A 26,046-nucleotide genomic window follows, 5' to 3' on the forward strand; every position below is an offset into this window, starting at 1 on the left:
GGATACCTGGGCCAGGTCAATTAGGAAGGCCTCCTCGCTAAAGTGTTTTAGGGAGCGTTTGACAGTGATGAGGGGTGGTCGTTTGACCGCGGACCCGTTACGGACGCAGGCAATAAGGCAGTGATCGCTGAGATCCTGGTTGAAGACAGCTGAGGTGTATTTAGAGGGTATGTTAGTCAGGATGATATCTATGAGGGTACCCATGTTTACGGATTTAGGGTTGTACCTGGTAGGTTCGTTGATAATTTGCGTGAGGTTGAGGGCATCTAGCTTGGATTGTAGGATGGCTGGGGTATTAAGCATATCCCAATTTAGGTCACCAAGCAGTACAAACTCTGAGGATAAATGGGGGCAATCAATTCACATATGGTGTCCAGGGCACAGCTGGGGGCTGAGGGGGGTCTGTAGCAAGCGGCAACAGTGAGAGACTTATTTCTGGAAAGGTGGATTTTTAGAAGTAGAAGCTCAAACTGTTTGGGCACAGACCTGGATAGTATGATAGAGCTCTGCAGGCTATCTCTACAGTAGATTGCAACTCCACCCCCCTTTGGCAGTTCTATCTAGACGGAAAATGTTATAGTTGGGGATGGAAATTTCAGAATTTTTGGTGGCCTTCCTGAGCCAGGATTCAGACACTGCTAGAACATCAGGGTTGGCAGAGTGTGCTAACGCAGTGAATAACTCAAACTTAGGAAGTAGACTTCTGATATTTATGTGCAAGAAACCAAGACTTTTGCGATTACAGAAGTCATCAAATGATAGCGCCTGGGGAGTAGGAGTGATACTGAGGGCTGCAGGGCCTGGGTTAGCCTCTACATCACCAGAGGAACAGAGGAGGACTAGAATAAGGATACGGCTAAAGGCTTTAAGAACTGGTCTTCTAGTGCGTTGGGTACATAGAATAAAGGGGGCAGATTTCCGGGTGTTATAGAAAAGATTCAGGGCATTATGTACAGACAAGGATATGGAAGGATATGAGTAAAGTGGAGGTAAACCTAAGCGTTGGGTAACAATGAAAGAGATAGCATCGCTGGAGGCATCAATTGAGTCGGTCTCCGCGTGTATAGGGGGAGGGGCAAAGGAGCTATCTAAGGCAGGTTTAGCTAGGCTGGGGGGTCTACAGTGATATAGTACAATTAGAAATAACCGAAACAACAATAAACTAACCATGTTTGGGCTGAGGCTAAACATAAACAGGATGTAGTACCGTAAAAAGGAACAGTCCAGCAGATATCAGCTGTATAGCTGAGTTATCATAAGGTCCGGTGGTGAAGCACTAGTGAGTAAGAGGCCACGGCTAGCGTGTGCTAGCGGGCCAGGGCTAGCAGATGGATGGAATCTTCGTGGTTAACGTCGTAACCACATCAGACGATTTCGTCGGCAGACCAGTCGTGTAGGATCGGCGGGGCTCCGTGTCAACACTAGGTGGTCCCGTCCGGTTGACAGAGAGGTAGATAGCCGGGAGATGGGCCTAGCTCAGGATGATTAGCCAGACCACAGCGTCCGTTTTGTTGTAGCCAGCTGGTAGCGATGAATCCGGAGTTAAAGGTCCAGTGATTCAGTGATTCCGGCGGAAAAACTGATATGTTCTGGGTCGATAACGCGCTGTGCAGACTGGCCGAATATCCGGTGATCAATGTCCAGTGATTAAAATTAATCCCGCGGAAAAAAATCCAATGTTCTGGGTGAAACACCGCTAGCTGTGGCTAATAGCAAGTAGCTAGTTAGCTGGCTAGCTAGTTTCAACTGGAGATTCTAGATTCTAGATAAAGGTAAGTCAATAATAGAATCCGTTCCACATTGAGTGAGGCGGGTTGCAGGAAAGTATATCTTGTAGAAGGATGAAAAGTCTGATAGGGAAATATGTACGAAAAATAGGGTATTTACAGGCTATTTACAGACATACGATAAAAACACAACTGCACTAAAAACCCCAAGAACACCATCCCCACCGTCAAACATGGAGGTGGAAACTTTGGGGGTGTTTTTCTGCTAAGGGGACAGGACAACTTCACTGCATCAAAGGGACGATGGACGGGCCATGTACCGTCAAATCTTGGGTGAGAACCTCCTTCCCTCAGCCAGGGCATTGAAAATGGGTCGTGGATGGGTATTCTAGCATGACAATGACCCAAAACACACGGCCAAGGCAACAAAGGAGTGGCTCAAGAAGAAGCACATTAAGGTCCTAGAGTGGCCTAGCCAGTCTCCAGACCTTAATCCCATAGAAAATCTGTGGAGGGAGCTGAAGGTTCGAGTTGCCAAACGTCAGGCTCGAAACCTTAATGACTTGGAGAAGATCTGCAAAGAGGAGTGGGACAAAATCCCTCCTGAGATGTGTGCAAACCTGGTGGCCAACTACAAGAAACGTCTGACCTCTGTGATTGCCAACAAGGGTTTTGCCACCAAGAACTAAGTCATGTTTTGCAGAGGGGTCAAATACTTATTTCCCTCATTAAAATGCAAATCAATTTATAACATTTTGTGTTTTTCTGGATTTTTTTGTTGTTATTCTGTCTCTCACTGTTTAAATAAACCTACCATTAAAATTATAGACTGATCATGTCTTTGTCAGTGGGAAAACGTACAAAATCAGCAGGGGATCAAATACTTTTTTCCCTCACTGTAAATTGTGCGGTTAGCGATAGCATGTCTGGGGTATATGACAGCTGGTTGGGTCCTTACAGTGCACAGTGATGTTGATGCCCTTGGACTTCGCCGTCCTCACGCCTCCTGGAACGTAGTAGCTGACCTCACAAGAGAACAGGGCGTCCTTGTCCTCCTTGGCCACTTTGTACTGCAGCTCACTCTGGACCGTGTAGAAGCCACTGGACTCACGGGTCACTAGTGTTACCACATTGATCTCTGGGAGGGGTGAGAAAAACACTGATTTAGCTACTATCACAGGCTGGTAGATAGATGACATTCGGAAACACTTCTTCATGTATTGACAACATGTATTTCAGTGACAAAACAAGAGAATTGCTTGACTAGTTTTGCTCAAATAGTCCATTGGTATTCCTGCTACTCACGGCCATGTGTTGGGGTCAGTGGGCTGCTGTCACGGTACCAGGTGATGTTGGGTCTGGGGAAGCCGTTCCTGGCCTCACACGATGCAATCTGTATAGAGAGAATAAGATGTCTTAAAGCGTTTTATAATGTTCAATGTTGCTTTTATGGACTGAGAGATAAAGTGAGATGTACTCAAGTGGACTGCCTAGTGCCTACCCTTGATGGCAGCTCATTGGTCACAGAGATTCCAGCATGGACACCTTCAATTACTGGGGCCTCTGGAGGATCTGGAATAAAATATCAAATAACATTATCAATGCATAGACACATTCTATCATTTTTTTCACCTTTATTTAACCAGGTAAGCCAGTTGAGAACAAGTTCTCATTTACAACTGCGACCTGGCACAAGACCACTGAAACACATGGTCATGGGCAGAGTATGTGCCCATACTGTGCTGTACCCAAATCCTCAATCATTTGGATAACAAGGAACGAACACAGAGAGGAGTTGGATCAAGCACAAACAGATCTGGAGTCCAATGTCTTACCGAACACTCTGATGTGGGTCTTGCCTTCTCCGTTGCCTGCGGCCATGCCGTTGACCTGGCAGAAGAACTCCCTCTCGTCAGTCAGCTGGACATCCTGGATGGTAAGCAGCACGCCCTCCTGGTCCCCGATGTCGGACACCGTGATACGGCCCGTGAAGTCTGTACCGTCGTCCACTATCTGCTGCGTGTTGTCACCGTAGTAGATCCGCTCCCGGCTACTGCTACCAGGATTCCTCTGTAGGGACGGAATGAGCCAGAAGATGAACTAGGTTGAATGTGAAAAATACAGTGTACCTAGAAATAAATTGGTGTGTGTATGTGTGTCAGAGCATGTGAGCGGTGTTTCCAACCGCTCTGCTAAAAACCGCTCTGCGGTCACTGGAAAAAAAACAGCCGCTCCAAATTTTCTCCATTCATTAAAATCACAATTTAACCAACACCCATCTATTTTTGTGACAACCTGAACCTACCATTTGGTTTTGAAGTATTGAAACCAAACCATATGGATTTGAATGAAAAGTATTTGAATAAACATGAAAAGGTGAATGTAAGAAGCGCACATCATTTCAAATAGGCTACATGTCATCTTAAACACTCTAAATAGGTCAGGAGCCAGACAGGGAGCCTAAGAAGGAACAAAAATGAATTATTTAGGCTATATTATTTATATTATTTCAAGGCTAAAGCCTACAAAGAAATACATTGTGAAGCATTTGGGAGTGTAACACACTAGGTTAGTAGGGACATAAAGGGCTCAGCATTTAAACATTTTGTTGTATTAAATCATTATAGTCTATAAATTGGGCATATAGGCTGTGACTTACTTAGAATAAATACAAATGAAACAAAAAATTACTTATTAGTGCCTTTGAATTCATTTTTAGAATGAATGCGATGGTGCCTGGAGAGCAGGCCAGCAGCGAAGAATATCCTCTCCTCACCTCACTGGGGATGCTAAACACCCTTTTGGCCACTCTTGCCAGGCTAGGCAGATATGCAGAGTTGTTTTTTTTATTTTTCTATAGGTAGGCCTAAAGGTTTTTAGGCAAAATAACCCAATCAAAACGGAAAGCTGCTTGAACATGGCCAGGCCTAGATAATAGAACAAAAATGAACAAAACATTTAAGAGATCTGATTATTTGTTTATAAATACTTTGCTACAATGACACACTTAGTTATCTACCCACCTCGTTCCTTTCTTTTAGCATGCGCTCGTAGTAGGTACACCATCATGCTTTCGGGATATGTATCTTTTCAGATTCCACAATGATTCTTTAGTTGTGAACACTACATCACCACACTCCCTCTCCTGCTCTTGGTCCTCATCATTGTAAGTCACCTTGATTTTGCACCTGTGTGTTTTATCAGTTTTATGAAAATATTTAGCGAACTCCATGACAGTAGCTAAAGCAAGGGGCTATAGCAGCACATAAGTAGACTACAAATGCATGCTGGGCCGGGCATGCCCTGAGCTGGTGAAGTGAGCACTACTGGAGCGCTACTGGAACCAAATTGGAGCGGTGAGAAGGCCTTTGGGAATCTTGCTCTGCGCGCCAGTCAAATTGGGCACGCTCCGCTCCAGCTCCACTCACATACTCTGATGTGTGTATGAGAGAGAGAGAAAGAGACAGTGTGTGGCTGGGTGAGTCAGGAGGGGGTGCAGAAAATGGTCCAGAAGTGCTCACCACAAACCACTGGATCATGACTGCTCTGGGCTGCTCACTGAAGACGTACTGGCAGGGTATGTCTGCTAAGTCGCCCAGGTACACCTCCACATTCTCCTCCATGGTCATGTCCACCTTGGCCCAGGCTGCAAAGAACAAACACAACACCATCATCAATGTGTTGTCACACCAAGGACCACAACAACATGCCTGGCAGGCCAAAAATAGGCTTTGCATTTTCATGTTTTCAAAAGACAATCTTTAATTCATTAACCCCTATTGTGCCAGTGTTATAATGACATACAGGCACAGTGTGAGAGCCAGCATGTTCACTCTACTGCAAACTGATGGATCTTCTATGGATCAGTGGGACCAGTGTTTTGACCGCTCTAACGGTATGAGAACTAGACACTGTGGCTGGCTGGCAGAGGGGAGAGATGTTACAATGTGTGGAATGTGTGAAGCAGGGCCCACCCTGGTCCCTCCAGGAGCACTGGGCAGTGTCCAGCTCTTCAGCGTGTCACCCGCCAGCCGCCAGCACAGAGAAAAGGCTTGTTTTACACACAGACTGAAGAATTACTGCAGTGTTCCCTATTAATCCGTGACTGAGCCAACAAACTAGCCTAAAACTGTCCCCTCAGCATCGTCATGAGAACCACCAGACACAAGACAGAGCCTGTTTGATGTATAACAGCATTATAAAAACAACTGTTTTTATAGGATGTGGAATCTAGCACTATTCTTGGAAGATATGTCTAGACTTTAGGGTCACACAGCTACCTATAACCAAACAATTGAAAGTTATATAGGTTGCTATTGCAGGGTTTTGTAATTTTAGGTAACAATCAAATACGCAATAGTAATTGAATTGGATTATAATTATGTTTCACACTCATGTCTGGTTTGAAGGTCACTTTCCCAAGATTCGCTGGCAATGTTGTTCTCAAGCCTCTTCCCACTACATTGGAGCTGAGCCACACAGACAGTCTCTGAGACAGTCTTACAGTACGTGTTGTTTTTGTTTACCACATTGTTCTTGTGTACTCCAGTAGGTAGCTTCCACCCAGATCTCTATCTATAGTAATACCCTGTCTGAGCCAGACAGAAGGAGACATGCCCAAATTAAGCCTCCCATTCATGGTGGAGAGATACTTGCTCTCCAATCTCCAATCTCCAACACACGTATAAATATTGTTCTCTTCTCCCTCTCTACCCCGCACATCCCCCTCTTTCTGGCTCAAAGACAGTCTGTTCTTCTCCCCTCGTCCCACCCTTCCATCTATCTAGCCTGATCCTAGTCCACTGGGGCCACAATGACCCCCCTCCTATCTACACCCACCCTTCTTCTTTTTGTCTCACTCCAGCTCAACCCCCCCCTCGCTGTCTACCCCTATCTCACCCCAACCCCTCTCTCTCTCTCTCTCTCTAGCCTCCATCTTCACCAGCATGGAGAGAAGTAGAGAGACTTGAGAGAGGCTTCCTTCTTAATCGGAAGCATGTGGGAGGCGGGGGCTGGTGCTGGTAGGGAGCCGAGGATATATTAATGGGTTTCCTCCATGTTGGCAGAAGGAGCCCTGACTGGGTGGAGGGGAAGGGGAGAGCAGACATTGAGGTTTAGGGGTTGAAATTAGTACAGAGAGTCATCTGCTTTTCAATTCAATTCAAAGTGCTTTATTGGCATGGGAAACATATGTTTACATTGCCAAAGCAAGTGAAATAGATAATAAACAAATGTGAAATAAACAAAAAATGAACAGTAAACATTACACTCACAAAAGTTCTAAAGGAATAGAGACATTTAAAATGTCATATTATGGCTATATACAGTGTTTTAACGATGAGCAAATAGTTAAAGTACAAAAGGGATAATAATATGTGTCTCTAATATGGTGATACATTTGGCAGGAGTTTAGGAAGTGCAGCTCAGTTTCCACCTCATTTTGTGGGCAGTGTGCACATAGCCTGTCTTCTCTTGAGAGCCAGGTCTGCCTACGGCGGCCTCTCAATAGCAAGGCTATGCTCACTGAGTCTGTACATAGTCAGAGCTTTCCTTAAGTTTGGGTCAGTCACAATGTTCAGGTATTCTGCCACTGTGTACTCTCTGTTTAGGGCCAAATAGCATTATAGTTTGCTCAGTTTTTTTGTTAATTCTTTCCAATGTGTCAAGTAATTCTCTTTTTGTTTTCTCACCACATTAGAGTAGGAATGCCAATGTCAAAGAAGCCACAGCTAGGGGGGGCTAGGGAGGTCCTGGGTGAGTGAGAGGTAATGGAATTGGAATCGGCCTCATTCATTGTTTGAGTGGTGTGTGTGTGTGTGTGTGTACTGTATGTGTGTGTGTGTGGGCGGGGGGGGTGTTGCGGGGGTGTATGTGTCTAAGTCTGTCTGTGTGTGTGTGTGTACTGTATGTGTGTGTGTGTGTGTGGGCAGGGGGGGTGTTGCGGGGGTGTATGTGTCTAAGTCTGTGTGTGTGTGTGTGTGTGTGTGTGTGTGTGTGTGTGTGTGTGTGTGTGTGTGTGTGTCCACGCCCACAAGCCATTACCATTTGCACTTTCTGGAAGTATTTTCAAACTTGTATATTCAGATCTGTCATTATAAATCACACACAAATGCATGCACGCACACACACGCACGCACGTATGCACGCACACACAGACATACAGAGCCCTTATTAAACTCACAGTCACATCCCGCTGGTCCTATTGAGCTTTCCCACCCCAACTGTCAGCCTGCTTGCCTGCCTGCTTTTCCCTGACTTCCCCTCCTTTATCCTGTCCACAGCGCCAAGCAACCAGCCTGCTCATTGTGGCCCTGCTTATTGGGGCTTATTTGTGTCCATTCTCTCAGTCTCTCATCTGGTCTCTCTCTCTCTCTCTTTCCCTCGCTCCGAGCCATGAGGCCCCAGGCTGTGTTCAGTCAGCCCTTAAGACGCACACGTCATTGTTCTCACACCTGGTAAGACCTTACTCTCTCTGCCTCTCTCCAGAATATGTTTTTCCACCTCAAATTCAAGAGGTTAGAGGGAGTTTGTCACGTACCACTAAGGTTGTTTGCTGTTTATCTCCTGAGCTGTGGTGGTTTAGCTCATGAGGGAACTGGAGTGGAGAAGAGGGGGTGGAGTTTCCGTAAAAGATTGTGTCTCTTTGGGCCTCGTACTTTTTGGGCTAATCCGATTAGCATGCGGACAGAATATCTACTAATCGGGGGATTTGACTCCAAAGCCAACATGGGCTGCCTTATCTGTGTAGACTTACAGATACAACAGCAGCATACCTCACCTGTGGACGTGGCCCATCACAACTACTCAGTCAGAGTGTTGTCCCTGGTTACCACAGTCTGCTGGATGGAAACCGCCACTGGATATTTGGACGTGTTGACAGGGCCCGTAATGAGGCAATGAGGCCCGAAACTGCTGGGCTGTCACAGAGGCAATGGAAGGGGGTGTACCAAGGAGAATTACAATTTGTCCCGTTCTTAGGGAACATTGCCCATTGAGTCCAACCTGCATTGTTAACAGTCAGAGGCATCGCAGACAATAGCACTGAGACAATGGGAAGTGCCGCCTGGATTGTTTGAGGGGGGTCTTGCATACAGTCGGTCATTATGCACCTAATTCGCAGACAATAGCATTAGAAGCTAATCACGGTAGTCCCAACATTAGCTTCTGTGCACCTCCCTTCATCTCCCTCACTGACAAAGCGGATCAGCTTGAGTTGCAGGCCCATCTGAGCTCCGTTAAAGCTCCAGCTGTTCCTCGTCATCCTCCTTATCCACGGTAACAGACCCACCCTGCCTCTGCCAACCGTTGATGACAACACACACAATCACCTGTGACAATAGAAATTAAAGCTATTTAAATGGAAGATATAGCCTAATCCCTCCATGTCTAGCCAGGCATGAAATAGTGCCACATGTATGTTGGCAGATAACCAGTGCCATATTATGTGAAATCTTGGTAATAAGGGGCGACTAATGTAAGTGGAGGTATAACGTTTATGTGCCTGGGACCCCATGATGGTTTTCCCTGCCCCTGACTCTCTGAGCCTTCTTCTGCTTAGGGGCATTGCCTGCACCAACTCCCCATATACATTTTACATTTACGTCATTTAGCAGACGCTCTTATCCAGAGCGACTTACAGGAGCAATTAGGGTTAAGTGCCTTGCTCAAGGGCACATCGACAGATTTTTCACCTAGTCGGCTCGGGGATTAGAACCAGCAACCTTTCGGTTACTGGCACTACGCTCTTAACCACTAAGCTACCTGCCAGGGAGATAGATCAGGGACACACTTTCCAAAGAGGAGCTGTTGTGCTGAGGCTTTCTCATTCCCAGACGGTTACTATGATGTCTGTAGTTTTCTATTGAGTCCTATTGACGTGTGATCCTCTTAATTACAACACACTGATCTAACCTTCACATCTTTAGAGTCACCAAAACCTATCCAGGCAATGGTGATTCCTTCTGTTTTTCTTCAAACACCATTCTAGGTGGTGTGGTTTGAAAATGGCAGCCCTGGTGGTTCCACCTCAGGGAGTCAAAGGGTCAAAGGGGTTAGTCTGTGGGGCTGGCGTGTAACCCGGGGTGACAGTTAGGCAGTGATGGCCCTCTCAGAACTTTAAACAACACCCTCTGGTCCCTCTGAAACATCTGTGGAAGTCCACAGAGCACCCACCTGAGATCAAAGCGACCCTGAGCCTCAGCTCTGATTTCTCAGTGCGCACACACACACACACACACACACACACACACACACACACACACACACACACACACACACACACACACACACACACACACACACACACACACACACACACACACACACACACACACATACCCATAGATTGGAGAAATGAGACCCCCTTGACCTACTGGTCTCCCCTGGCTTTGTGAACTACACTCTGGCACAAATCTCCCCAGGAGGGTGGGCCTGGGCCAGGGCCAGGGATGTGGCATTCATTCAAATGGCAGCAAAGGGGGGTTAACGTCAACTACTTCCCAGAGAAAGGACTGGAGGAAGAAATGAATGGTCCACATCAAACATGTAAATCCCTCAAAGCGGCCAGGCCGCCATGTGTGCACATGGACTTGATACACAGGATCACCCTCCACAGGTAGCCGAGCACATCGCATGCCCCATGCCGGAGCCCAGCGAGTACACACTCCAACACACCACAAACATACACGCTCAGTCAAACATACCAAACATCCTCCTCAGTCACACACCACAAACATACACTCTCATTCACACCTTCAATGTAAACATTGACCTCAATGTGTACACAAGCCCTCCTCCTTGTAGGAGTAAAATAATGTTTTAATTACACTTCTATCTAACATGCTCAACTGTCAACGCTGGGTGTTCCTGCATCCAGGCCTCATCAATATCAGACCCCCAGTGTTTCTGTGGTCCGACATGCATGTTGGTTAACTATCAACGGTTGCCTATAAATGAAGGTCATTGATGTCCATAATATGGATGTCTGAGTAAATTATTTAAAGGTTGTTTAAGTGTAAATTGGTTGACATCTTTGATACATCTTTAAAGGTCCAATGCAGCCGTTCTGAGTAACAATTAAGTACCTTACTGTGATTGTTTTCAATTAAAATGGTCAAAAAGAAACAAAAAATAGCTTCTTAGTAAAGAGCAAAGAGCAATTTCTCAAGCAATAATTTTGTCAGTCACATGTTGTTTGTTTACAAGCACACAATGACGAGAGACTAGAGACTTCTGAGTCACTCACTGTCGTGCAGCACACCAGGTGATATTACAGTACGGAACTCACAACTAAATGTTTGCCAGCTAGATATCTAAATGCTCTGCAGTTGTGCATTTGGTTTACTAACTTAGTAGCTAGTTATCTAGCTAAGTGGTTAGCTTCTTGCAATCAAGTAGAGGTCTGCACGACTGATTTATTCATCCCGCTCCTTTTCATACCACAACCGCTGGCTTTCTGTCCGAATCCCACCTGCTACCGCAATAACTTGTACGAACCCAACCGCAGTTATTTTAGGCGTATGTGATGATGCAGCTCACTTGCCAGCCATGGTCGCAGCAATTTTGCACCCTATAGACAATATCAAATCATAATTTCACAGTATTATTCCAACCTCATAGTGTGGAAATATATATAAAACACAGGAAAATCAAGTTTTTGACTGCACTGGACCTTCAAATCTTGAATCTGAATGAACTTTATTTTCCAGCTTGGTTTTCTTGGTCCTTTTGGCTTCTCTCAATTCTATGTATTTTCATAGTCTCTCCAGAGATCATAAATCTAGCCTCAGGTCATATGATCCAAAAAGGTGCTGAAAAATGTACGGAAGTCAAGAGTGACATTCACATGGGTTTCCAGGTAGACAACCCTAAGATGATTAAGGTGATTCATATTCTATCTAGAATTAAAATCACAAGGAGTGACAGACAATCTTGACTGACATTAAAGCAGAAAGGTCAGGTGTCCCATGGCAAATATACAACGTATATCAGACATTGGCATGTGATGTTATTACAACCCTATAAATAGAATCCCTGCTTCACGTCAGCTCTCATGACAGCAGCCTCACAGGAACCTGACAAAAGAGCTCCTTGTCTCTGTGCACAGGCCTGTGGTTACCAATGTAATAGATACTCTCAGAGAGATCCTAGAGGAGAGAGTAAAGAGTGGAGGAGCTGAGGAATCAAACCCACTGGCCTTCGGTGGCTTTATCATTACTTTGTGGATAAAGTATTCTATGTATTTTCAGCATGAAATACACTGAAAAGCATCAAATGGACCAGATATAAAGAGCGCTATGGTTTCCAGTACGACCTCGCCAATAATCTGACTCCAGCCTTTCTGGCACGTCTCCAACATTCCCATCCCCTGGATGTGGACCGCTGTCGGTCTGTGTGTGTGCTGCTACATCAACCAACCAATCCCTCTTGTGCTGGCAGAACTCTCAGCCAGCTTCTACCAGTCACACAACAAAGGCCAATCTGCATACACCCGTCCTTTTATCCTATCGATCAGACGTCAGGACGCTGTCACCCGGGCAGGGGCACACCCGAAATGAGGATCAACCAGCAGCATTTCTGCAGTTTTATGAACCCCCCGCCATGAGGGCTTAATGACCTCAAAGAGAATAGCAGATTGATCACAGGTGCACTATAGCTTTAATGAGGGGGTGGGGGCGATTAGTACCCCCAAACCCCCCATTCTCAAACTCCTGGCTGTCAGCTAATGAGAGCCTGGGCTAGTCTGAATTCTAATCTTTTATTTTACAGGGATTCTTTAATGGGGCTTGGGATAAGCCTGGTCTTGCGGATTATGGACTCGCAGTGAGTAGGTGAGTTGTTTCCGTGTTTAAATTAAGATTGCCAGTTTTAGAGGTACACAGCCCCAAACCAAACTATGTTTTGGGAGACAGGGCCTGTGTGGGCTTTGAATGGCTTGATTTGGACTGAAATAGTAGGTCAAGCTCGACAGGAGAATTCAGTATTTGTCAGGTTTTGGCCATGACTGTTCATGTTTTGGTCACTAGATGTCCCCATTGCACCTTTTTGTACCTTTTGTTTTTTCTTGATCTAATTATTGTTTGCACCTGTAGGTCATTCCCTTGTTAGTATTTAAACCCTGTGTGTTCCTCAGTTCCTTGCTCAGTGTTTGTAAGTTAGCACCCAGCCCCAGCCCAAGCCTTGTGTTATATTGATATTTCTCTGGTGGGATTTTTCCAGAGGTTCTCTGGTTTAGTTTTGTGTTCTGTTTGAGTAGTCTTTTGAGGTTTGTTTTTCCCTGCTGTTTTTACCACTTTGTGGAGTTTCTTTGTTTTTTGGAGGTTTTCCTCTTTGTGCCTCTTGGCTTTATTTTTTGGACATTGTGGATTTAGTTTCTTTGCCTGAAGATTTTGTTCTTTATTAAACCACCATCTCTAGTACTGCTGTGTCTGCCTCATCTTCTGGGTTCTGACAATTATTAGTGACTGGTTCTCGCACCGGGTCGTGACAGAAACACTGAGCCATTATTATGAACCCAGAGGCAGCCAGTACCCAGGATTTTTTTTCCATGCTGTCCCACCATGAGGGGACTGTCCAACGCCACGAAGCTGCTCTGGTTCAGCAAGAGGCCTTAATGGCTAGACATTCTCAACTTCTGTCAGAGATGCTGACGTCCATAAAGCAGATTTCGGATCGACTTTCCCCGGCAACCGCTTCTGCTCCAGTTCATCCGATTCAAGGGCCCCTGGCAGTTAATCCCCTGGCGGAACCTCGTCTGCCGCCTCCCCAACGGTTCTCAGGGGACCCAAGTGTTTGTAAGGGGTTTTTCACCCAATGTTCTCTCTCCTTTGAGCTGCAACCATCGTCGTTTCCCACCGACCGGTCCAAGATAGCATATATCATCACCCTGCTGTCGGAAAAGGCTCTAGCCTGGGCTACTGCTGTGTGGGATGCCCAAAGTCCCTGCTGTGCCAGCTACTCTACCTTTGCTGAAGAATTCAAGCGAGTGTTTCAAGGTCCTACCAACGGCCCTGACTCAGCCAAACAGCTCCTGACTCTCCGCCAAGGTCGGCGCAGCGTGACGGACTATGCCATCCAGTTCCGCACTGTGGCAGCAGCAAGTGGCTGGAACGACGAGGCGCTCACAGTGTGTTTTTTGAAGGGTCTTTCTGACACCATCCAAGATGAACTGGCCACTCGGGAACCACCGGACAACCTCGAGTCCCTTATCAAGTTGGCTTCACGCATAGACCAGCGTCTGAGAGAGAGAACAAAACCATAGACCGCTCACCCTAGTTCCTATCGGTTCCAACTCCGAGTCTCCACCTTTATCCTCGCTGGCTCCACCCAGAACCCATGCAGGTTGGACGCATCTCCCAGGCTGAGAGAGACCGCCGGATGAGGGAGCGATGCTGTCTATATTGCGGCAAACCGGGCCATTTCCGCTCCACGTGTCCCGGGCTCCAGGGAAACGCACTCTCCCGTGCAGGCCTGGGAGGACTGTAACGGGAAACATAACCTCCTCCCATCCATCCAACTCCCGCCTGCTCATTCCTGTTACCCTTTCCTGGGACGACCACGAGGGTTTCTCTTCAAGCCTTGGTAGACTCTGGAGCCGCAGGTAACTTCATGGATGGGATCTGGGCGAAGGAGAATGGCGTTCCTTCTGAACCTCTAAGTGACCCCATAAGGGTTACTACGTTGGATAGAAGTCCTTTGGGATCTGGACTTGTCACTCGTGCCACTACCCCCTTACGACTTTCAGTTTCCCAACACAAGGAAGTGATGAACTTTCATCTGATCGCCTGTTCGAGTTTCCTCTCGTCCTTGGCTATCCCTGGCTTCACAGCCATAACCCTCACATCGACTGGTCTGTGGGCACTATCAAGCAGTGGGGTCCCACGTGCCAAGCCACTTGTATCTTCCCGAGTTCCCAGAGTTCTCCTTCCGAGTCTCTAGAATCCATCGACTTGTCCCGAGTTCCCGAGTGTTACCATGACCTCAAACTGGTATTTAGCAAACAGAGGGCCACCAAACTACCACCCCATAGACCTTACGATTGCACCATCGACCTGTTGCCGGGGACCTGCCCTCCCAGGGGTCGGATCTTTTCCCTTTCTCCTCCCGAACGAGCTGCTATGGATACCTACATCATGGACGCTCTGACAGCAGGCCTCATGCGTCCATCTACCTCGCCGGCGGGAGCAGGGTTTTTCTTTGTGGCCAAGAAAGACGGCGGATTACGACCTTGCATCGACTACCGGGGACTCAATGCCATAACTGTCCGTAACCGCTACCCGCTACCTCTTATGGCCACAGCCTTTGAGCTGCTCCAGGAAGCAGTTGTCTTCACTAAGCTTGACCTTCGGAACGCATACCATCTTGTGCGGATCAAACCCGGGGACGAGTGGAAGACCGCTTTCAACACGCCTACTGGTCACTACGAATACTCGGTGATGCCCTTCGGCCTGACCAACGCTCCGGCTGTGTTCCAAGCGCTCATAAACGATGTGCTTAGGGATATGCTTAACATCTTCGTATTTGTGTACTTGGATGACATCCTCATCTTTTCGAGCTCCCTTCAAGAACACACTAAGCATGTCAGACAAGTGCTCAAACGCCTCCTAGACAGCCATTTGTACGTTAAGCCGGAGAAGTGTGAATTCCATTCCTCTCGAGTACAATTCCTGGGATTTATTGTGGAACCCGGACGAGTCCAGATGGACCCCAAGAAGGTAGAGGCGGTAGCGGATTGGCCCACCCCCAAGTCCGTTAAGGAAGTTCAACGTTTCCTGGGCTTCACCAACTTTTACCGCAAGTTCATCAAGAACTTCAGCTCGGTGGCAGCCCCTCTCTCGGCGGTAACCAAGGGTGGCAACACAAGGTTTCTGTGGGGGAGAGAAGCTGAGACGGCCTTCCAAGGACTCAAGCAGCGCATCCTCTCTGCTCCCATCCTGACACTACCAACGGCGGAGGAACCTTTTGTGGTGGAGGTAGACGCATCAGAGGTTGGGGTTGGAGCTGTCCTGTCTCAGAGGGGTGAAGACAAGAAGCTTCATCCTTGCGCCTTCTTCTCTCACCGGCTTACCCGGCCGAGAGGAATTACGATGTGGGGGACCGTGAACTCCTAGCGGTTAAGATGGCATTGAAGGAATGGAGACACTGGCTCGAGGGGGCTTCTCAACCGTTTCAAGTGCTTACGGACCACAAGAATCTGGAGTATATCCAGCAGGCGAAAGCGGTTGAACGCCAGACAAGCTCGATGGTCTCTTTTCTTCAGCCGATTTCAGTTTATCCTCACCTATAGACCCGGGTCGAAGAATCTCAAACCGGACGCCTTGTCACGAATCTACTCTCCTGCCATTCGAGAAGATACTGACATGACTGTCCTTCCGCCGCTAAGATCGTGGCTCCGATCTCGTGGCAAGTGGAGGATACCGTGAAACAAGCTCAAGCCATCGAACCGGGCCCTGGTGGAGGTCCTGCTAATCGGTTGTTTGTTCCCAAGGCAGCAAGGTCCCAAGTCCTTCGGTGGGGGCACTCCTCTCGCCTCACCTGTCACCCGGGCGTAGGCCGCACCTTGGAGTTCATCCAGCGTAAGTTCTGGTGGCCCACCATGAAGGAAGACGTTGCCACTTTCATCAAGGCCTGTTCCGTGTGCTGCCAGGGCAAATCTTCTCACCTTCGCCCTCAAGGACTCCTTCACCCTCTATCTATTCCCCACCGACCCTGGTCCCATATCTCATTGGACTTTATTACTGGCCTTCCTCCGTCCCATGGTAATACTACGATCCTAGTCATCATCGACAGGTTTTCTAAGGCGGCCAGGTTTGTTCCTTTGACCAAATTACCATCTGCCAAGGAAACAGCTGAGTTGGTGATTAACCATGTGTTCCGAGTCTTTGGGATCCCACAAGATATGGTTTCCGACAGAGGTCCCCAGTTCGCCTCAAGGTTTTGGAAGGCCTTCTGCCAACTCATAGGGGCCACGGCCAGTTTATCTTCCGGGTACCATCCGGAGTCCAATGGCCAAACTGAGAGGATGAATCAGGAGCTGGAAACCACCCTCAGATGCATGGTTTCCAACAACCCGTCCACTTGGTCATCCTTCATTGTTTGGGCCGAGTACCGCACAACACCTTGTGCTCCTCCTCCACTGGTATGTCCCCGCATGAGTGTCAGTTTGGCTATGCGCCTCTATTGTTCCCGGACCAGGAGGCAGAAGTCAGAGTGCCTTCAGCCTCGAGGTTCATCAGACGCTGTCGGCTTACGTGGAAGAAGGCACGTCTTAATCTTCTGCGTTCCTCTCAGCAGTACCAACGACAAGCCAACAGAGGTCGCCGTCCCGGTCCTACCCTGTACCCCGGCCAGAGAGTATGGCTCTCAACTAAGAACCTACCGCTACGGGTGGAGTCTCGCAAGCTGTCCCAGAGGTTCATCGGTCCCTTTAAGATTGCCAGGAGAGTCAATCCCGTTACTTTTCGCCTGCACTTACCCAGATCCCTTAAGATCAATCCAACATTTCACATTTCTTTATTAAAACCTGTTGTTTTTTTTTTTTTTTTTCCGGCAGGCAGACCTCCCCCTCCGCCCCGTGTCATCGGTGGCCAGTCGGCTTATACCGTCCACCGGATACTGGATTCCCGCCGGGTGCAGCGGTCCTGGCAGTATCTGGTGGACTGGGAAGGCTACGGTCCCGAGGAGCGCTCCTGGGTTCCTGCCAAGGACATACTGGACCCTGACCTCATTCGTCAGTTCAGGGCCCTCCACCCTGAGAAGGCTGGTAGGAACGTCAGGAGCCGTTCCTAGGAGGGGGATTCTGTCAGGTTTTGGCCATGACTGTTCATGTTTTGGTCACTAGATGTCCCCATTGCACCTTTTTGTACCTTTTGTTTTTTCTTGATCTAATTATTGTTTGCACCTGTAGGTCATTCCCTTGTTAGTATTTAAACCCTGTGTGTTCCTCAGTTCCTTGCTCAGTGTTTGTAAGTTAGCACCCAGCCCCAGCCCAAGCCTTGTGTTATATTGATATTTCTCTGGTGGGATTTTTCCAGAGGTTCTCTGGTTTAGTTTTGTGTTCTGTTTGAGTAGTCTTTTGAGGTTTGTTTTTCCCTGCTGTTTTTTACCACTTTGTGGAGTTTCTTTGTTTTTTTGGAGGTTTTCCTCTTTGTGCCTCTTGGCTTTATTTTTTTGGACATTGTGGATTTAGTTTCTTTGCCTGAAGATTTTGTTCTTTATTAAACCACCATCTCTAGTACTGCTGTGTCTGCCTCATCTTCTGGGTTCTGACAATTATTAGTGACTGGTTCTCGCACCGGGTCGTGACAGTATTTTAAATGTTCTAAGGTTTGGCACTGGAAAGGTTTGTCTGTGAATCCAGCAGCCTGGAGCTGTTTCAGCTGCCTACCAATCCCAAGCCTCTCTACCCACCAGCAAGTGCCAAAGGTGAAAGTGAAAAAACAACTGTTGGTTTTCTCCTTGTACCCCTCAGTGTGTTTTCAAAACTCCAAACTCCATCTAAACTTGTGACTGGGACTAAGTCCACTGTGGAGGAAATAATATTAACAGCTCCGGGACTAATATTGTATTGACTGAGTGCCATGCCAATATCTTGAGAGATGCTACTATTATGGCTGCCGCTCCAGTCCGCTGGGTGGCCCGTGTCACCCTGCGCAGGGAGAGAGGACGGAGTAGTCCTGGGTTAGACAGAGAGGTGGGATTCACGCTGACATGGGCAGCTGCAACAATGGGAACATCTCTCAGACTAAGCTAAAGACAGGCGCAGCTGGGGACAGAGAACTCTCCTATTGACACCTGTCGCCTGGTCATTTGTCAAGTGATTTAATGGGAATTGGTGGAGGAGGGGGTGGAGGTGGGCAGAGGGGGAACAACGGTGAGAAAGTAGAGGAGAGGCAGTGGACCACACACAATGACTGACACTGTTCTCTCTCCAGTTTTTATTTCTCTCTCCCACGCCAGCCACACCTGTGCCCATAATAAATCCTGCACTTCCTTTACCCCTCATTCAGAGGGATCTGTTGAGAGGTTTCTCTGCAGAAGTGTGGGTCACGGAAACCGGCTTGGGTAATGTCCCCCGCTGGGATGTCAACAGCAGGTGCTCTGGTGCTTTTAACTGGATATGCCTTTTGCTTAAGTCATAATAGCCGCTGCTGTGGAACGCACTTCCAGACACTATTAGCGCTGCAGAGTCTCTGTCCTCTGCTAATTCTGTTCTTATGTCCTCCGGATCTGACGACACCTTTGATTGTTGTCTGTGTTCTATGTTCTGTGTTTTGGATATTTTTTTTTATATATATATTTTTTAATGCACCTTGGGTGTGAGAAAAGCGCTTTACAAATCAAATGAATTATTATTATTATTATTATTATTATCATAACTTGGATTTAAGAGCAACTTTATGTAACCTACTGTTTTGTAGACAATGCATAGCTGCTGGTCTGTTTGAATATGTCATTATGCTGTCATAGGATAAGGGCTAGTCTTTATAAACACTGTTCAACACTACTGAACTCATGAACTAATTCAGTCTATCAGTCTCTGAACTCGTTAATTCAATATGTCAGTCTCTCAGTTTAAAGGTGTAATCCATAAAGTCTATGTTCCCTGTGGCAAGAAAATGAAGCCTGGTTTGATCTGTGCCAGTGAGTGCACCGGTTCCTATTATTCTTTAGTTTTACACTTACAGCTAGTGCCTTTTAAAGTTGCCTGTCTTTGGTTTGGTGAGTTAGACTTTTGAAGGATTAAAATACACAGCCTTTGGGGAGGCAAAGAACAATGTGTTTGGAAGGAAGTGCTTTTATCTAATTCTACATATCCTCAACAAGCACACAAAGGCTCTCTGTGTAATTAACAATGTGTGTGATTCTGTTAGTCATTGTGATGATGGAAAGAATGGGTAAGTGAGAAAAGTCAGGATCCGATTCTCGTTCTGCGAGTCCTGCTCTAAAGGGAAAGGGGGATACCTAGTCAGTTGTACAACTGAATGCACTCAACTGAAATGTGTCTTCCACGTTCTGAATCAGAGAGATAGCAGCAAGAAGGAATTCTTGGACGTTATAGCTTTGGGCTACTATCCCAAAATTCTCAAAAGAGGGAAAGGGCTCCTTTTTAGTTTAGCACTGAAGCTGGTATATTAATCACTTCAGCACAAGCAATCGCACCAGATAATCAGTATGCACACCAACACACCACTTTAATTCACTCGTGATCTTTTAACAGCATATAATATCAGGGGAGAGGAAGGGGAGGATTTGATATTTAAGTCTCTTTATCATCTCTCTTTGAAACATCAAGTTCAAAGATACAAAACTATCACCTTGATCTGTGGGCCCAGACGACCTTAAGAATAGCCAAGTGACTGTTCTTCATCATAGAGCAACAGCTATGTCTTTATTGGGGGTTCCCATTGTCTGACTTCAGATGGCGTCATTCTAACGCGACACGCAGTTGCCAGGAGCCATCTGTCTACCCAAACATGGAACTCCTAAAAAATAATGGTGCACTATGTGTTCTGTCAATATACCTGGTAAAATAATGGTTCATAAACAATTGGGGCCCTATAAAATCTGAGATTTTTTCCCAAATTCTGTTTTATATTTTAGTAGCTGGGATAGTAGCTGGGATAGTAGCTGGGAGCTTGCGGTGTTGGATATTTGTGAGATTTGTTTATGACAGTTCGCAATGGAACATTGCATACAGGCCTACTTTCAGAATTGTTTGGCGAGTTACTCATAGGTGGGCTGTGAGCTACTGGTAGCTTGCGATCGACCTGTTGGAGACCCCATGCACTAGTTCCTAATTCAGAAAATCACTTAGCTCTCCTAAGCTATGACGGACTGGCTACTACGGCCAACCATGCTCGATCAGCTTTGCAAACTTGCTCCAGCTAGCAGCCTAGTGCTAACTTGTTTGAATAGCCATTATGGTAGCTAGTTTTCCAGCTTGTTGATGCACAGCAACAAATTATGGGACTATTCTAAGAAATCAGCATGTATCTATAGCAACTAGAGGGAGTATTCAGCATTGAGTGTGTGAACTGGAGTTGTTAGCATCCCTTTCGTTTCATATGGATTAATTTGAGACTGGTTCAGCCAGCAAGCAGACACTTGCCAGCTAGCTAATCTTTGTGCAGATTTCAATTTTCAATAAATACTGATTCTACAACCACAAAACGCCTTAGCTAGATGTAGAATTAGGTAGTGAATACTTTTTTTCAATATTAGCTACAGGTTTATGGTTTTTGTTAACATTAACTCGGACTTTTTGGAGGATGATAGGGGCTTCAGTGGACAATGTTACCTTGGTAATATTTTCTAATGTTAGGATAGCATATCGTAGCCAAACTTATTTTTTAGATAACCCTTGAGTGTTTGTGAGTTATCAATGGGGGGTTCCTGGAAACTATGACAATTATTATTATTATCAATGATTATATCGCAAAAATAGCTCCGCAGCGCAATGGATCCACATTCTTTTATGTTTTTTTCAATACTCATATCGATATTCAGTTTGACCAAATCAAATCAGAGCAATTTCTGCATAATGAAATATTCTTAGATGTTTGAGCCTTTTATCACCAAATTAAGTTATTCAATTAGGAAGTGATCCAAGGCAGTCCCTGTGATATGCTAACTCTCTTAGCCTGAAGTCTAGAGCAGTCGAGCCCTTTCATCCAAAAAATGTGCAGTATGAACAAAACTGAACAACATTATATGCAAACGTAGTACACATAGTCTAGAGTAGATTACTGCGTCAGCACAATACAAGCGGAATGCTAATTTGAGGAAAAAATATATTATAGTAGAAGTGTTAAAATTCATATATTGTACATTTCAGCTTTTGGAGGCAAGGCAAAGTGGGCATTGATTCAAGGAAGTGTTTCTGTGATGTCTTGCCAATTCCTTTTGGTCCCATCAATTCCACTGTCAACCCCAGTCGATGCCCTGCTGAACTGGAGGCGAGCCAGAGAACAAGCTGTAAAGTCATTGATATGAGATAGATGAAGAATAGCCAATATACTTCCCCACTAGCATGCATTTTTCTCCACAGCTGAGCATTTGGGTTAATTCCTTTATACTTCTACCGAATGGCTCAAAGCGTTCTAATGTGGGGTCCTATGGTATGGTTTGTTTGTATGCCCTTTGTTTTCATGAGGAAGTTAAAGTCACTGTATAGCAAGACAATAGATGGCTCTATCACAAATTACACCCTTATAAAAATGTATTTAAGAGTCATGGGCAGGGCTCTAAATAAAACAATTTCAGCACTGGTGCTCCAAACATTAAAAAGTTAGAAGCACAACATAAAATTTAGTAGCACCAGATTTTTTTATTTTTTTTAATCAATTGAGATTGAGCCTATTTTAATTCTAGCTACTTCTGAAGCACATGTTGTGCCCTAGAAACGAATATGTAACCCTGTAAATACATGTGTTTATTATAAAAAGCTAAAATGTTGATACAAATACCTATCATTGAAATTAAAAGGTCATTTGTGGAATATTACGTTTCTACATTATCTCTGAGCTGTTACCCAAAACCATTGTTACTAAAGTTTACCATAAAACCCCTCAGAACAGCTAAGTGCTTTTTTGCCCTTTTTTGCACTTTATACACAGAATATCTCAGCTAAACATAGAATCAAGATGTTTATCTGTCTCTCTGTGACCACAGGTCACATTAGAATGAAGTTGACTACAAATACAAAGTTGCCAATGTCTGTGCAATTATTCCAAACAAGAGAAGGATAAAAATATGCTTTAAATAAAAACCGAGATGACTGCATTAAAATATAAATACAGTAGGCTACATAAGCCAATAGCCCTATAATTCAATAATATTGAAATCAATTTCATGTTCAATCAATTGAGTTCTATTTTTCTAATTGTAGGCTTTCTGTAATTGTTGCCTCTATATTTCATATTGTTTAACAGCATGTGTGCAATGATGTGGCACATCTGTGATTTAGTGCATTTTATTGGGTAAGCATTAGAATAAGCCGCCTCAATATTTGCAGCCATATAGGTGGTAATATCTCTATAGGAGCTGATCCATCGTCAGTATAGTGGAATAATTATATTGTTAAGCTAAGATTTTAATAGAAAAAGCTGATCCGAGAGCAGAGCTTCCTTTCTTTCTATCCTATCAGTATCGACACGTCCAACGATGCACTTAGCAAACATTCTCTCTGCGTGGTTTTGGAGAATGCATGTTATATCTTTGGCCGTTGTAGGAACGATGCATCATTAAAACAACCGGGCCTTGATCTTTTGAACTGTTTGGACTAGAAACAAGCAGTTTTCGCTGTAGTAATGGTGCAAGCATGACACTAACGAATCTGAGCTCGATAAACAACAGTACAGCGAAGCCTTATCATTACAACAATTATTATTACAAAAATATACACTGAGTGTACAAAACATTAGAAACACCTGCTCTTTCCATGACAGACTGACCAGGTGAATCCAGGTGAAAGCTATGATCCCTTATTAATGCCACCCGTTAAATCTACTTCAATCAGTGTAGATGAAAGGGAGAAGACAGGTTATAGAAGGATTGTTAAGCCTTCACACAACTGAGAAATGGATTGTGTATGTGTGCCATTCAGAGGGTGAATGGGCAAGACAAAATATTTAAGTGCCTTTGAACAGGGTATGGTAGTAGGTGCCAGGTGCACCAGTTTGAGTGTGTCAAGAACTGCAATGCTGCTGGGTTTCACACTCAACAGTGTATATTCACTTAGTGTACAAAACATTACGAACACCTTCCTAATATTGAGTTGCACCCCCTTTTGCCCTCAGAACAGCCTCAATTCGTCGGGGCAAGGTGTCGAAAGCGTTCCAAATGGATGCTGGCCCCTGTTGACTCCAATGCTTCCCACAGTTCTGTCAAGTTGGCTGGATGTCCTTTGGGTTGTGGACCATTCTTGATACACATGGGAAACTGTTGAGTGTGAAAAACCCAGCAGCGTTGCAGTTCTTGACACACTCAAACTGGTGCGCCTGGAACCTATTACCATACCCTGTTCAAAGGCACTTCAATATTTTGTCTTGCCCATTCACCCTCTGAATGGCACACATACACAATCCATGTCTCAATTGTCTCAAGGCTTAAAGATCCTTCTTTAACCTGTCTCCTCCCCTTCATCTACACTGATTGAAGTGGATTTAACAGGTGACATCAATAAGGGATCATAGCTTTTACCTGGATTCACCTGGTTAGTCTATGTCATGGAAATAGCAGGTGTTCCTAAAGTAATGTCCACTCAGTGTACATTGGATGTTTTGGGGGTCTCACTAGTGCTCCCAAATTAAAACTGCAGGTCACACAGCAAAATATTTCGTTGCAGAGCCCTGGTCATGGGTAAAGGCTTGTCATGGGTATGGAATTTTGTGATGTGATTCAATAGTATTGTATACCCTAAAAGCAGAAGATTGAGTTACAGTATTTGTACCCAACACCCTCTCCCCAAGCTCAACTGCTATTATGTCACTTATGTTTCCTAAATGATACTACAGTTGGGTGGTGAAATAAAGATATAAAGGAATAATGAGAATGATAACTCAGCAGAGAACGCTTCAAGGCATCAAATGGCCTCAACCTTCGAGGCCAACAGATATTTAATCCAATAATGCCCCGAAAACTGACAGGGAAAATGTGGTTTATAGCAAGTTCCAAGCAGGCAATGACCAAATAAAGCTATTTAATGAAACTTTGGGGAGCAGCCAACAAAATGACACTACAAAGATTAATTGCCATTGAAGAGAGACAGTACAATTAATTCAATGAATCTGTTTGAGGGGGTGATTTAGCTACCTGAAGATGCCAAAAATAACCCTTCCTTCCTGAGTAACAACAGAGCTCCCCTCAGTGGTGTGGATTCTATCTCAGTAAGACATTGACCTGTCTGTTTCCCTCCTCACTATAATTGCCTACTTAGGTGTACTCCCTGTGCCCGGTGTTTGTGTGTTTGTATGTGCTTGTCAATATCACAGTTCCTGGTGTCCGCTGGGAGAGCAGATGCCAGTCAGTAGGAGTGGAGAGCCCGCTGTGCCATGAGTCCTCCAGCACTACAGGGGGAAGTGCTGAGTCAGCTGCTTTCTAACAGACCCTCTGGCACTCTCCATTGGATATATAGCAGTTGTAAACCAGTTGCCCCTGCTTGGGTTGATAGGGTCTTAGCCTTACTTCATTTTGTAAACAAACACACATATCTAGCTACCTCTGCTAACGGGCTAAGTTGAGCCCAGTGGGCTACATAGGTTACACTTAAAGGTCCTTACGTGACTGGGATTAGCGGAGGCTGACTGAGCAGCACTTCAGGAAACATCAATAATTAAGTGGCTAATAATCATGGGACTTGGGAGGGGTCTGTTGATATCAATATTGCTACATATTAGATAAGCATCACCATATGGGGCAACTCACCTCTAATCCCTCTCCTCAATACTAATCTAGAGAATTGCCATCCATAGACCTGTAACTAACACACTAGGACCGTAAATCAACAATCAGATGAAGGAACAGCTACCTACCCTATTATTCATACAACTCGATTATCTTATAGTTCTTGGACTGCAAAGTGAATCATAATGAAGTATTGGCTTGAGGGCAGGCAAATATTGTACTTGATCTGTGACTTACTGGCGAGCTATATGACAATAATTACCTCCATTCCAGTTCATTACTTCTGAACCAACCAATGCCAAGATGTGGATTGACCCTGCTGTATAATCAATAACCTTCCTAGAAGTGAAACTTGATCTGAAAATGGCAAGAATGAACATCACAGGAACCAGAAACACAGAAGAATAATTTGACAGTTACATGACCTACAGCAGGGTTCTTCAATTCCGGTCCTGGAGGGCCGAAACACCTCTGTTTTTCATCCTCTCCTTCTAATCAGGGGCTAATTCAGACCTGGGACACCAAGTGAGTGCAATTAACTACCAGGTAGAAATAAAAAACAGAAGTGTTTTTGGCCCTCCAGGACCGGAATTGAAGAACCCTGACCTACAGCATGGTCAAGCAAGTTAATGTTTCCAACATTTTCGGACCACTAAACAACTATTGATTTAGAACCACAGAGAGTTACCGCAAGTCGCAAAGAAAACAGGAGCTGCCTCCACTATTCCAGAACCATTTCAACTTCAACATTTCAACATCATCAAATCACCTCTGCTTAGTCTAATACAGTGACAACTAAAAGATACCAAAAACAATTTAGTCCAATCAACATAAGCTAAATATGATGTGGCTGTCCATGGTTCTGATTTCTGTGCGTGTGTGTGTGTTTGTGTGTGTGCGTGTGTGTGCGTTCGTG

General features: G+C 45.4%; 1 protein-coding gene across 3 annotated transcripts in view; it reads right to left on the bottom strand.

The window, feature by feature from the left end:
- Window positions 1-26,046, bottom strand: part of LOC121551973 (cell surface glycoprotein MUC18) — a 74,212-nt gene that overhangs the window by 16,183 nt on the left and 31,983 nt on the right. For all 3 annotated transcript variants that reach the window (XM_041864655.2, XM_041864653.2, XM_041864654.2), the window contains exons 2-6: window positions 5,249-5,373; window positions 3,563-3,797; window positions 3,229-3,299; window positions 3,033-3,120; window positions 2,686-2,865 (exon numbers count right to left, since the gene is read on the bottom strand). In XM_041864655.2, the coding sequence (XP_041720589.1) occupies window positions 2,686-2,865; window positions 3,033-3,120; window positions 3,229-3,299; window positions 3,563-3,797; window positions 5,249-5,373 (699 nt within the window). The remainder of the gene's footprint in view (window positions 1-2,685; window positions 2,866-3,032; window positions 3,121-3,228; window positions 3,300-3,562; window positions 3,798-5,248; window positions 5,374-26,046) is intronic.

Source organism: Coregonus clupeaformis, chromosome 35 (assembly GCF_020615455.1).
Source record: "Coregonus clupeaformis isolate EN_2021a chromosome 35, ASM2061545v1, whole genome shotgun sequence".
NCBI lineage: Eukaryota > Metazoa > Chordata > Actinopteri > Salmoniformes > Salmonidae > Coregonus > Coregonus clupeaformis.